At 39.6% G+C, this 14,564-nt stretch overlaps 1 protein-coding gene across 1 annotated transcript in view; it reads left to right on the forward strand.

Moving 5' to 3' along the window:
• The window catches only part of LRRTM4 (leucine rich repeat transmembrane neuronal 4), a 193,226-nt gene that overhangs the window by 122,503 nt on the left and 56,159 nt on the right, over positions 1–14,564 (forward strand). The window contains exon 3 of the mRNA XM_068421297.1: positions 1,431–1,505. Within this exon, the coding sequence (XP_068277398.1) occupies positions 1,431–1,505 (75 nt within the window). The remainder of the gene's footprint in view (positions 1–1,430; positions 1,506–14,564) is intronic.

Raw genomic sequence — 14,564 nt, forward strand, 5'->3', positions numbered from 1 at the left:
TGTTTAATCAAGAGAGCAGCTCATTCTAACTCACTAAAAGATTTGTGGCTAAGAAATATGGCTGAAGAAAGATTTCCACTTTCTCTCACTTAAAGAAAGCGACAACAGCAGCGAACCAAAAACCAATGAGAACGACAGGCTCTGCATACTGAAAAGGTGTGTCATGGGAGCATCAGGACAGGAGGTACTAACCAGTGTCTTGTTAATACCAAGACAGTATGTGGCAGATGCCGCTTTTTAGGTTAAGCCATTACAAAATCATTAACTGGCCTCTATGCATTTTACAAATATTTGCTTCCAATTAGTTTTGTTGCTGCAAGGCCCACGTTATTGTATCTGTTAAATGAACTCCAGGGTCAGAGGAGTGGATATTGTTGGTTTTGTTTTTTTTCAATTTCAGGTTTTCCATTTCCTTGCACCAGAGGATCAGATCCTGTTGTTTGATTCTTTTTTTTACCAGATTTAGTTATACGTAAGCAATGAAAAGGCTCCTTCACTGGGTAGTTTTGCTTCTTTGGCACCTTTTTATTTTTCAGTTTAGTGGCAATGATTGCATCAGAAAGGGTCAGCTGGACTTTGCTGTAATTTGATTAATTCCCACTGAACAAGGCAATTTTGGTGGGCTTGTTCTGGTGGTACAATGTAAAGACTGAACACCTGTAAGTGACTGTAGTACGGAAGACTGACCACATCAGGCTCGGACTAACAAGTGTGTGCTCTGAAACACCTTTTACCACAATGGCTGGGCATGGTATGGCACAGCTGGATGACACCAGATGAGCTGTTGATTTCAGTACAGAATATACTTTCTACAAGAAAAGAGAATCACCTGCAAATCCCACATCATTTTAGTGATCAAATCTAGTATCAAATAGGTTACTTTATTTCCTTTCTGTCTAGTAGCTCTTCTTCATTTATTCAAACATCTAGAAAACGGGTAACCATGATATTTACTGCAGCAGTGAATTCCAGAGGTTGATAGTGCTCTCTGCCAAAAATTCCAGTTTGCAGATGTAATTATATATAATTATATTGTTTCAAGAGAGGTATGTTAAAGAGGTCTTAAAATGATCAAAGATGATGACTTTTAAGATTAAGCTATGACTTTTTACTTGATGTCTGTGAGACGTTTCAATAACATTCATTTTATCTTTGATGTTTCCATATAATTTTACACACCTGCAGTACTGTGTGTGTTCTAGTGATGGTCAGGCCTTTCTGATATTAAAGGCACCTGTGATCTGGTAGCTGTTGTAGCTGTTAAAAGAATCACTTACTCAAAGCAACAGCCACCTGTGTCATCAGTAGGGTTGAATTAACAACCTGAGCAGGGGCAGTTCCTGTTGGTTTTTAGCAAAGCTAACCTCACTTAATGCAGGGCAGAATCTGGTTTAGCGTTCAGAGTAGAGGACCCTCTGTTTCTGTTGCAGGCTCTGCCAGGCAGCGGTGAGATTGTACACAAAGGCTTTGAACTCTCTGCTCCAGCTTTTCTTCGTCCATCGAAGGTGAGTGGTCATCTCAAAACTCAGCAAATTACTGGTGAATGTGCAAAATGTTTAAGCTTATTTGTCTGGGTACAGGACAGAGTTCTTTTGCAGCTTTGTTGTCTTGGAAAAGTTTTGAAGCTTATGGTGTAGTTCGGTACCTCTGAGGAGGTTTTCCTTAGCTGAAATGTTACATCATCCTGACTGATGCTTTTGGAACTGATGCAAATAACGGTGTGGTCTTTAGTTAGAGCAAAGCTTAAGCTTTCAGAACATAGTTTTGGCACAGTGTATACCTGATGAAAGTTCTGATTGCTAAAAAATCTGCAATGTTGTTCAAAGAAAGATGTGATTTCAAATGCAGGCTCTGCAGTTTTCTTTATGCTGCACCAATTAAGCTATAGCTGTTATATTCCTTATCTTAATTTACAACAGATACAGTGTTCAAAAATGGAATATCCAAAACAAAACAATGACAATAATTAAGTCATTTTTGCTTTGTCTTTAAAACACAATCAAATGCAAAATGCAAAACCAGTTTCAGATCTGTTCCCTGTAAAAAGTTAAGCCATCTTTCTGTACCTGTCATCTGTTGTATAGAACTGAAGCAGAACCCTTCCTTCTTCCAACCTTTGGACTGGGATACTAAATTAAGGCCTATGTAAACAGAGCTGATCAGTAATGCCGCCATTGTGAATCTTGTGTACATGAGAATTAATGCTATGACATGCTAATTGGTTTGTAAGATGAAAACTTGAGTGTTTGTGAACAAGGATCAACTGTTGTGCTCTCTACTCCCGTACAAGAGTGTTGTGGTGGCTGGGCTTCTGAGACTCCTCCTTTTGCATCTCGTAGTGGCATGGAAAGTAAATTGCCTTCAGCAAGGATTTTGAGTGTTGGCAACTTGAAAGTCTGTATTTTTGTATAGAACATTTTCTTTCAAATTGGTTAGTTAGGCATGGAAAAACTTTTACTACTAGATTTTCTGAGGCTTTTTCCTTCTGATTTAGCAGAGCATAGCCCTAAATATGTAGCTTTTTGTGGCAAATTAATTTTGATCTGCACAGTGCCACTCAGTTGTTGTTATTGCTTTTGGCATTCTTTGGGAGTTGCTGTTTGTTTTGATGTCGAGAATTCCGGCAAATTGTTTGTACCTCCAGATGCTGGGGGTTTTTTAAACTAAACAAAAATGAAATCTTTGCCACGTAGCACCTTTCAGCTGTGGAACTGTATGTGAGATGAGTGTTGTTGTTCTTAATTAATGTATTGAGAAACAACATGAAGTGGCTTGTCTGTGATTGTTCATTAAGTTACTGGCAAAAGCTTGGAATAAAATCAGGAGATCTTGAATTTGCATCCGTTGCCCTTCCAACAGCTTGGGTTTTTATTTATTTCTTTATTTTTAAAGATGCCTGTTCTCAGCCTCTCTGAAAATCAGTTCACTTTCAATTTGGTGGTTCTGACATTAAGGCTATTGCTGGCATCTGAGTACCTAAGATAAAACACTTGTAAATAAATGCATAGATTAGGAGTTAAATCTGCATAAGTTACCAGTGGGGATCAAAGATGTGCTGTTTCTTGAGCAGACGTGTTGATGAGTTCTTCCCTTCATTTCAAATTATAGAAAAGCAGGGTCTTGCACCATTTCAGTTCCAGTTCAAGGGAATGCTTTTGTTATAGCAACGAACAAATTAGAAAATCACGTATTTTCATGTGCCAGTAATTATTTCCCTAGAATATACAACTGTACTTTTAAAGTTCATTGGGTTTATTTGGAGAAAGCAGTGGAATAGTGTGATCTGGGATAGAAAGTGTCTACCTGGCTACATGTAAAATTGCTCTAGTTAACAGATAGCCATGTATAGTTCTACACAGATTTTATTATTGCTGTATGACCAAGAGTAAGCAGCAGTGCTTGCTTTCATGGTCAGTCTGAAACCAGAAGAGGCATTAACGTTCAACAACATTTGAGCGGTAAAATCAGAGTTATTTTTGTTGTTTTCTTATGCAGATGTTGTGGTTCTTTGGAGCGCTGATCTCAAGGGGGGAGACAGACGTTCAGTTCAAGACAGTCCCATGCTTGCAGCTCCTCATTAGTAGTAGTATTCTTCTGTGTTGCCAGTTCATCTTTGTGTTTATGCTTAGCAGCAGCACTTATTTTAATAGGGTTAGATTATTAATTACTCTGTGGAGAAGTTCTCAGCAGTGTGGATTTTTAAAAGGAGGCAGGAAGGAAGAAAGAGAGCAGGGAAAAAATAGAATAGAAATTTCCTTCTGTCCTTTTCCAGCTGACTGGGAATGGGTTGTAATTAGTCCCAAGGCATGACATAGCATCTATTAATTCTGGGAGCAACGCTTTACACATGGCTAATGATCCACTGTATGGATTCATTTCCTTTGGTTCCAACAGCTTAGTTCTGAGCATTAGAATTATGGATTTGTCTTGATCCCAAAGGCTTCCATTTGAAAGTCAAAACTTCTTGTGGACGAGTGTTTAACCCTGTTAGCTCCCGGAGTAAGCTTCCTGCCACCCAAAAGGCAGGCAAGCAGGCAGAGGGGCTCAGAAGGCAGTAAGTCCACAAAAATCTTTACCTGGGTGCAAGTAAAAATGGCAGGAGTCCTAGAAAGGTGCAAGAAGATAAAGAGGACAAGAATTTTCATGGGCTGTCTTAGTGTTTGTGTTCAAGTTTCTGCTTGGCTCTGTTCGGAACTGACACAGAGAATTGGTTAATGGCAGAGTGCTCAAATAAAAGCCACGCAGTCGTGTTCTGTGGTATGAAATAACTTTGATAATGCTAGTGTAGCAACCCAAGCTTTAAATTAAATATGACATTAAGCTACTGCTGCCTATGTGAATGCCTAGTGTTCTGTTTGTTTGAAATAAATTTAGTAGTTTCTTATTTTTCTTCTTCTTCACTTAGTCTTTCAGTGATGCATGTACACAGAGTTGACAATTGCAGTGGTTAAATATGAAATATCTGCTACTTTTCCCCTGCAAATTATGGGCTTGCATGCACTGTATCAAGTTTATTGAGTGTCCTAGAATATTTTACAGATTCAAGATGATTGTTCTCATTATCCGTTGTGTACCACTGAAGGAGAAAGCAGTTTTGTTAATTTAAAAGTCTTAACAAATGGAAAAGCACAAACAATTTAATACAAAAGCCCTGAGAGTGTTAATGCTGTGAACTTGCCAGGACAGCGAGTTAGTACGTGGGCAGGCAAGCAAGCCGCTGTCTGCAAGGTAACCGAGGTGTGTATTTACTACAGGTCGTCTGTCTTGTCCATGCTATCATCTGAGCTGTAATAAGCACTATGTTACTTTCCTGTCTGAGAAAGATACCATCTAGAACTCATTTACCATAGGATAAATACACATGCATGCGTGGTTACCATTATGTACGATAAGTTTAAAACTTGATTTGTGATTGAGATTCATGAATTACATTCGTTGCTCTGCGAATTACTTTTCAAAGTAACTATGGGAAAACCAGGTAGGTCTAGTCTGTGAGGTTTTAAGGGATGAGTTTGTGTTTATTTCATAATTTTTCTCAGTGTAGTGGTGCTTTAATTCATTATAGTTTTATGGTCCTTTTTATAAAGGAAAACACATTAGAGAACATTCTTGTGGTCTGTAAAACCATGCTTGTTCTGAAAAGTGCTGTCCTGATGTAACTATACTGGGTACTTAATTGATTTATTTAGACAAAATCGTTATCTACCTGTGTCTCTCTTTGCCCTTCTTTAAGATGAACAGTCAGAACGTATACAGAGTGAGGCCTTGGAGCAAGCACAGTTAACAATGTGACCCAGAACTATTCATTTCAGTGATTGTTTTAACCAGGTCAGTATCTGGCTCAATGCTAAAAACTAGCTACTAGATAGAAGCACAGGCAGCATGTGTTGGGGGAGCTGAAGCTGTGGTTATGATTTGTGGTTATATATTTTTTGAAGACAGTGGGCCAGGCACTGACCTAGTGGGAGAGCCTTCCATGTCTGTAGAGCTTATTCAGCTATCTACAGCAGCTGAGGGGATCTGCTTTTAGAGTTAGGTCCGTGAATGAAGTTGAACACATGCCCTGGTGATTAAGGTGGAAGATCTGGAAATTGTACTGGGTAAAAATTGAAATCTTATCAAAACAATCTGGATCTTCAGCTTGACATGAATATGAATTTCCTCCATGTAAATGTTTTCAACCTGATTTATGATGTCATGGCCAGCTGCTGTATGGAGGATGTTTTTTTGTTTCTTTTTTCTTTAATTTTACTTTTAGGGTGTTTTCTTTTTTCTTTAAAAAAAAAAAAACACAAAACAGAGAGACTGAAGCAGCTGCTGTCTAGCGGGGAAGAAAATTGATAACTCCACACTGTAGCCAACAGGGTGCTTGCATTGGAGTCATTGATTTCCTTCCCTGCCAGGCAGGGGCTGCTCCAGTCTCTCTGCAGAAGGCAGACTGCATCCTTTATGGACTTCATTATCAGGGCAGTCGTGCAGAGCCTCCACCAATAGAATATAATGGCATTATTATGGAAAGGGTAGCGTTTGATGGAGCCACTTGGTTTAGAGACCCTAAAGACCACTTCTGGTGTTCCCTTGAAATGATAGCATTGACTTGGGGCTGGGAGATGTTTCACTGATGTCACATCAGTGGCACTGATGATGTTTCTGACACTTTCCGGATGGAGTGTTTTGATGCTTTTCTTCTTTTTCTGATTTTTCTTGCCTACTCATGAAAAAGTCAAGAAGCCAGTTGCATCTTTGGCTGTGGGAGATGAGCTGCAAAACTTAGATGAGCTCTTTTAAAAATGTGCCTTTTGTTTTGGATGTAAAGGAGCAGATTGTGATAGATACTTGACCCCACAGGATCCAAACAGCCGTAGCTATTGCTCTTGCTCTGACAAGACATGATTGGCATTAAAAACGTGACATTCTTAAACAAATATGAATTTGAAATTTAAAAAAAAATACAAAGCCTGTAATTTTTTTCAGGAAACAGGTGATTACTAAATACTGCCAGTTTGACTTAATTTGACGTCAGTAGAACCAAATGCTTTGAAATTCTTTTACGAATATTTTGATGTGATATGCTCCTGTAAGGCACTCTTACTGCATCAGAGCAGCCTGTTTTGATACACAAAAAAAGGGTTTGTGGGAATATTTCTGACTAGCTGAAGTGCTGAGTTTTAGTCTGGGTCATTCAGCGTGTAAATATTTGCTTGAGGACCTCTTTGTGAATGTCTGAACCTAACCCAACCTTCTAGCACCACAGAAAGACAGGGAAAATGTTCTGTGAATAAAAATTTTGGCAGGCTCCTTTAGAAAGAAGGTGTGCAGGTGGAATGCAAGGCATTAAATCCTTGGAGTGCTAAAAAAGAAAAAGAATTCTTTTTCAAGGGAACGATTTTTCTCAAATGCAAAAGGGAATCCGATACCTCATTTCACTCTTCTTTTAATTGTGCATCAAAACCCTTTGCAGCTCTGTTTATTTCTTTTTATTTCTGAAGAATAAAAGTGAATGATGTGTTTGAATACTGGATGGGGACATAAAGTATACTATTCATTAGAAAAGTCAGTATTAATTGAATAATATAAATGATTAATAATTGTCCAGCTTTGAAATTAGAATTCCCATTCCAGGTCATTGATTTTGTTTTGCGTGGTTTTTTTAAATACCTATCTTGAATCAGTTAAAATTAAAATTAACATCATTATTAACTTCTGTTAGAGCTGATGGTAATGCTTGTTTTTTCTATTCCTCTAAAATACTTCAGGCATAGTTGCTGTCTAGACACTATCATTTTCTATTCAGTCCCAAATTGTTCCCAGTGTGGTTTCTGGTTGTAACATCACAGTGGAAGAAATACCATGAAATGAAATAGAAAGCTATCTATAGAATCTTCGTCATAGGAGAATTCACTTAGACTGGCAAACACGGTTCAGATTTTCCTCTAGATTAAATTTTGTGTGTTACTTGGTTATAATCAGAAAGCTACAAGATGTCCAACATCGCCAGGATTCAAGGCATTCAGGTTCTTTTTCTTTTTATAGAGGAAAAGACAAAAAAAATCTCAACAATCAATCTGCTGAGACGTCGTCACAACTGCTTACCATGCTGATCAATATTACTTCAGTCTTTCTTTTGATGTTCTCTCTGAGGTCTCTTGTTCTTGTGTGTAAGCTTGCCGAGGAGGGGGCTCCTTCAGTTCTGTGTCCATGTAGCACATTAGCATCCCGGCCAGTGACAGGGTTCCTTTAGCTGGTAAGAAAGCTAGGAATGCATCCCAGGAAGGAAATAATTCATGGATTCTGCAAATAGCATTTTGAGCTGTGCCACCAACAGAGTCTGGCTTTTGAGGGGTGGGACAAGGGTGGGATTTTGTTGGGTGGTTTTTGCTTTGTTTGGTTTTTTAAATAATGTGTGTCCATCACTGAATGTCTTGGTGCTTTGCCAGTATCAACAGAGGCTTGATTCTTGCAGCTCTCTGAAGGAGTGGATGGAAGGAAGGAAGAACTGAGGAAGGGGTAGATTGCTTCTACCTGGTTTTAGGCTGTGGATAGACTCCTACCTACGTACCTTAAATCCTTTCAGTCGGTGGAGAGGAGTATGTACTTTCAGAGGCTAATTTAAGCTTTAACTGGGCTTCCTGATTCTCTGCAGATGTTTGTGTCTCTTCTCTAATTAGCCCTCATCCCAGCTAATGGAAAAGTTGGTGGTGACAAAGCAGAATTTTGGGAGTTTAAGACACATGGCTTCAAATTATAACTCAGGGCAATAACGACTGCACTGTGCTCCTTATCAAGGGTATGCTACAGACGCTGAGGCAACCTTGACACTTTGGAAAGGACGAGCAGGATCGAGTGTCTGCTGGCTCTTGAAATGGAAGCCGGTCTTAAAACATTGTAAAAAGACGTAATTTTCTCTAATTTATTTAAATTGTGAATAGATCGGAATTTAAGCATCTCTTTAAACATATAAACAAGCAAGAAAACAAGCAGAGCCCAGTTTCAGGTAGACTTAACATGCCTGTGGACAAGTGAATTTTTAATAGCTAATCTTACCCTGACAGCTCATGGGAAATATCAATCTATTAGGCAGGATTCGAGTGTTGAATTTTTAATGCACTTTTAGTGATTAAAGTGCTCTTTTTCTCCACTGCTTGAAAGAGATCACAGTGGCTTTAAAGAACAGTTTCAAGTCATAACAACAGTGGAGAATTAATAATTGTAGTTGACCATCTTTTTCTCCGGGAGAGAAAGGCTGTGCCTATTTGCATACAAGTGTTGTGTGCTGAACATGAGAGACAAAAGAAAATCACTCATTTTGAGAGCAGCAAATGAGCCAGATCTGCTTGAGAAGGATCCCATGGCTTTGTTGTCTCTGACTGCAAGTGATTGGACATAGCTGTGGGCCTCTAGTGGAGGGAAGTGAGGCTTGAAGAATAGGAATGAGCATAACACTAATGATTTGAGTCAAGGATTTAGCCTGGGCATCCAGCTGAGGATTATTCATGCAAATGGACACGTAAGGATGGAATCTCAGCGTCATTAAGGTGAACAGGTGATGGACCGCTGATGTCAGTGAAACCAGAATTTGCAGGGAGAGAGGCGCAGATCCTTACAGGTAGCTGGATTCCTTGCTGCTATTGCAGCTAAAGCAGAAAGGCATAATAGTGGTAACTGTGTTAGATCCTTTCCACTGGGACGTGTTCTCTGAGAGAAAATAATACTTCACCTTCCTGTTGGGGTGGGGAGGGGAGGAAAGTGCTTGGCCCATAAGCTGTTTGCAAGGCTGCAGTGTGCAAACCAGAGCATGGCTTTCCAGCACAACAGCATGTACTTTCGTGATAAAAGAGGGGAAAATAACATGCTTAGTCCAGCCTGTTCCACTTGACTTAAGCAAGCAAAGATGCGTTTGCCTGAATTCACTTTGCACATGTGCACCATTCGTACCCCGAAGCATTTTCCACCATGCATTATGCACATCTATCTACAGGCCCACTTTTAAGTTAGTGTATGACAAATCTAAATTCCTATTTAAAAAGCACTTTCAGAGGCTCTTTGCTCAGAATCATCCCATCCGCACTAAATTTGTCTTTTAAAGAAGCTTCAAAATAAGCCATTGCTGGAACTTCTCTCGCTCTTTCTTCGTGTTTTGGTGTTGCTAATGGATGTATTATTGTAATACCAACTGGCCCATGGCAGTAATGAATTACTAAATTTAATTGTGCAATTCAATCTGGGATTTATGTTGCTGTGCTGTATGTAACAGATCAATAGCAGACTAAGAGTCCTGTAATCAGAGAAGCTCAAGGCAGGCACATTTACGTTGTGTCTCAGTTTACAGCTGACCAGTTGTGAAGGAGTGTTGGCAAACCACTTCGCTTCTCCTCTGCTTGCATGGCTCATATATGAAAAGATCAGAAAGTAAACTGGGAGAGGGGTGCTTGGGTTAATGAAGCATTTTATTAATACTTTGCATCTGAGGAACTCGCAATGATTATATTGCGTTCCTTATCTGTTGGCCTCTCGATTAGAAGAGGATTCTCAGGCATGAACTTTCTACTATGAAAACTCCAGCTATGTAGTAATTAAAAAGCCTCATTGGGTTCTTGCCTCTTCAGCATCAGTGGGAACTGTAAATTAAGCAGTGCCTCATATTCAGACAGGTAGCCCCAGTTAATTTATGGAGAGGTTTACTGGGAAAGTAGCAGAGCAGGGGAAGGCAGCTGGGCTCTGGTAGAAGGCTGGCATCTGACAAGAACGAGAACAGGACTTCTGAGTCTGTAGAGGGACAGGCAGAGAAAGATGATTTCCTCAACCTAAAAGAATGCCTTCACTGGCGTGGGGTTTTTTTCCATGATGTCTTGCAGAGGAAGCAAGATGAAGTCTGGGAATGTTTATTTATCATAAGCATTTCTATCATTTATGAATCTGCTACCTTAAAGATGCAGAATATAATTTTTAATATTTCTCTTCACACAGTGGCCAAAATGCAGGGCGATGTTACCCCCAGGGGACGTGGAGATTCAAGTGATTTGCCTGTGGCAGAGCAAAAAATCAAATGTTTGTTTTCCCACATCCTTGTGTTTTGGAGCTCTGTTTCTAACCTTGAAAAAACATGAGTGAGGCCATTATCTGCAGATGTTACTTAGTACAGGATTTCTTATCGATTGGAATAGAACGCGTTTCTGTAAAATGCATTGAAATTACTCTCGCACAGGGTGGGTATGAACTTGAAGTCATTGGTTTAGAGTGTTAGTTAAGCAATAAAACAGTTGAATTAAACTGTTTTACAGATTTCCATAATTTATTTTACTCAGTGTTTAAAAGGTACTTTCATCTTCCCTCCTCAAAACTGTTTTCCTCAGAGCTTTTCTTGACAGCAGAGAAGCAAGCAATGGCTTTTTTTTTTGCAAGATATTAACCATTAACTTCCTTTGTTTATTTTTAACTATTTAAACTTTTATGTCTGTAAAATTTGCTGTGAGATTTCTTGTTATGTTCCCTGTCTGTGTCCTGCCCGGGGATGATGAGAATGCAATACAAATTCCCACAGTCATTCTGTAATCTCTCGTTAGGTTGTTCTAAACCAGGGTTCAGGCATACTTGGTGAGGAGGCTTGTGGTGCACATACCATGTATTTCGTCTGGGAGCTAGTCAGCAGGAATCCCAGAGGGTTTTTGCCGTATTACCAGGTATTAATCCAAAAAACCCATACTAATTACAACTCTCTCCCTGGTGCATCCTCATGCCTGGGTCCCAGTCTCCTGTTTCTCTGTCACTGTACTCAGAATAGGTGGGATTCCAGTGCTGTGGTTTGAGGAGAGGAGCAGGAGAAAATCCTGTGTCCTAAATGAAAGTCTGGGTTAAACTCCTGTCTCAAAGATGTACTGAGGATACCAGAGAAAATATCCTGACTTTCTGCACTGTGCTGGCCAATTTGGGACAGCTAAAAATCCCGAGAACTGGGATCTTCAATGTTAAAGTCAAACTTTAACAAGTATTTCAAGGCTTGAAGCAGCAGTGATTTAATTGGAACACATTATATGAAAGATTTTCAGGTGGAAGTCGGTGTATATGTCTGTTCTGTTGTGTTTTATGTTGTCTTACTTAAGCTGACTCATGCTGATACAAATGGAAATTAGTGCTGTTCCTAATTTCCTGGTACGACCTACGCAGAGATGCGGTAAATACTTGTAGAATGCAAACTGTGCTCTTCAGGGGTGCGGTACACTGGAATAAACACTCCAGGGTGTCCATTCATCATTTAGATTGGTGCCTCCTTGTGCCAAGGACCACGTTGCACTGGCATTTCTAGGAAACAGAGCTGCCTCCAACAAGAGTAACTGTTTACAGAAGTGGGAAGTTAGTACAACAGAAGGCAGGCGGCCAGATGGCGTGGTTGTGAATGGAACTGGATATCTCCCATGGTGTCAAGAGAGAAGCAGTATTTTGCCTACTCCATCCTGACATTTGAAAAACAGGGTAATTGTCAGCTCTTTCTCTGAGCCAGAATTTTTGGAATGCTGTTGGTACGTTATTCTTTTCCAGCTTGACTTTGCTATAAATGGAATAGTCCAGATAGCACATCTGCAAGACACTGGCTTGCTTGAGAACCGCAGAATTGGGCTGACTTGGTAATTTCCTCCATTATCCATTTTGCTGTTAATTTGTCCATCCCTACAACATTGTCCTCTCTTGCCCTCTAGCAGTTGAAAGCTCAGTGTGCTTTCAGCAGGCTTTGTGGGAAATGGGAAGCAAAAGGATGTACGAAGGTGCTATTTTCACTGACTACACCACAGAACACCCCTCACTGCCTGTGTTTTGTTCTTTTTTCCTGTGGATTTCAGCTATTAAAGCAACTAAAAGAATCTTACATATGGATGAGTAGATGTACTGAGTGTGTAGCGCTCTCTTTCTGTAGCTTTCTGCTGATCTATGAGATTCCTGCTCCTACCATGGGCAATGTTATATTGCAAGATGATTTCAGTTATTTCTTAACATAGCTCAGCTACTAGATATATTTTTCCAGAACAAAATAACAGGATAGGTGAAAACTGATTTTTGAAAGTGACTTTGGCACATAATTTATGCTTTCATTGGGATTATCTTCTAGACTGGCAACTGGGAAGTCTCTGAAAATGAAATTTAAGCTCTTTACCTACATTAGTATTTGAAAATGTTCCTACTGCCTGCGATTGGTAGCTGTTTCATTCATTTTCTTCATTACAAAGGGATTTCCTTGCAGAAAATGGACAAAGTCAGTCTTGTCTCTTTGATCCCATTTTTCTCTTATTTGTGCCTACTCCTGTCTCATATTTCCTCAGCTGGCATTTTTAGAATTTTTATTTCTGCCCTCTTTTCTCCAACCCCTCTCCATCTTATTCCATATGTTTATTATCTTTTCCATCACCAAGCTGTGAATAATTTTGTGGGAAATCATGCAGCTGCATGGAAATCAGCTGTTTGGCACAAGCACTGTGCTGGCTTGCTGGAGAAGTCCCTGGATTAACAGACAATTGCTACTAAAGTATTTTGGAGACCACAGAAAAACATCCTTTACCAGTGGTGCTAATCTCAAGCTTGTAATAATTATGAGTTATTATTGGATTGACTGAAAAATAATGAGTTTAAAAAAAATCCCAATTTTCTGTGTATTTATTTGCTTTCTGTTTCTCTTAGAGTTGCAAAGCACTGTTTTTAACTCCAGGATGAGCTAAACGTTACATATTTAATGAAACTCTGAATTCTTACTTCATGAAAGGCTTCAAATTAGGAGTATAATCACTTTAGTCCTCAGAGATTTTCAGTGGATAGATCAGATCTGCTTTCTGAATGTACCTTAGGACTGAGGGAGTTAAAGCCTCTCAACTAGGAACAGAGAGGTAGGTGAAACAAATCCGAGTCCTACCCCTGTTCATATTGAGCTGTTAACCTGCCTCTCTCAGGTGTGACTCCTTTGCATTCCCTGATCCGGATACTGTGCCTAACCACTCACAGGAGCATCAGAGCACTGGTCTCCTTTGCCAGCTCTGCTTAGTTCCTGTCAAGAGTTGTATTATTCCTCTTGGCCTCGGGCTAATTAGTAGCACGCTGCCAATACACACATTTTGTTGCACAGATGATCCATAGCAGGCAAGACAGTATTCCAAATGACAATTACTGGCATTTATCTTTAAGGAGCTGAGAGAGCCCATTGTTTTGCTGAACAAGGTAAAGTATAAATTCTGTGCAGTTTGTTTCTTCAGTTTTTCAAAGGCGTCAGATGAGGGGAAACTGTACAGGCACAGAAATAATTGGTTTTGATTTTTCGCTGATCAACCAATGGTTCAAATAGGCAGCAATCAAAGCAAAGCTCTTTCTGTCTGTAAATAATACTTTAAAGGTGCTGATGGAAGAATAGCGTGAAGGGCTATCATTAGCTAGCTTTAATATCTGCGAGATCGGTGAATTATAAAAATTATATGTGAATCCACAGAAAAGTAAAGAGGCTTTCCTGTTTGATATTGCCATAGCAGAGGCAGCGGATTCCTTAAGGCTATTGAGATGTTCCCAGGGTGTATTGACAGCTTCTTGCTTCTCTGAAGGCACTAACAGTCTGCAGGCATCCATTGTTTGAAATCCTGTTAATTTTTCTAGCTTGGTACCATGTTAACTTGTTTGTATTGCCATAGGACATGACATTTTTCAGGCATATTTTCGTGGCAACATTAGGATTTAACAGGGTGGAAGAACTTGGAGTCATAGAATTGAAGAAAGATTTCTTTTGGAAGCAGCCACTGGAGATAATCTAGTCTAATCCTCTGCTTATCAGGGCTAATTTCAAAGCTAGATCAGGTTGCACAGGGCCTTGTCTAGTCCAGGTCTGAAAATCTGCAAGGATGAAGATTCACCAACCTTTCTGGGCCGTGTTTCAGTCTTTAACAACTCTCTTGGTAAATTTTTTTTTTTAAATATATACAATCAGAATTTCCCTCCTTCAACTCGTGACCATTGCCTCTTTGTCTTTTCATTATATATCCCTGGAACAACTCTGACTCCATCTTCTCTAGACCTTTACTGTAGATAGAGGATTGCAC

The sequence above is a fragment of the Nyctibius grandis genome, chromosome 33, assembly GCF_013368605.1.
Source record: "Nyctibius grandis isolate bNycGra1 chromosome 33, bNycGra1.pri, whole genome shotgun sequence".
Lineage (NCBI taxonomy): Eukaryota > Metazoa > Chordata > Aves > Nyctibiiformes > Nyctibiidae > Nyctibius > Nyctibius grandis.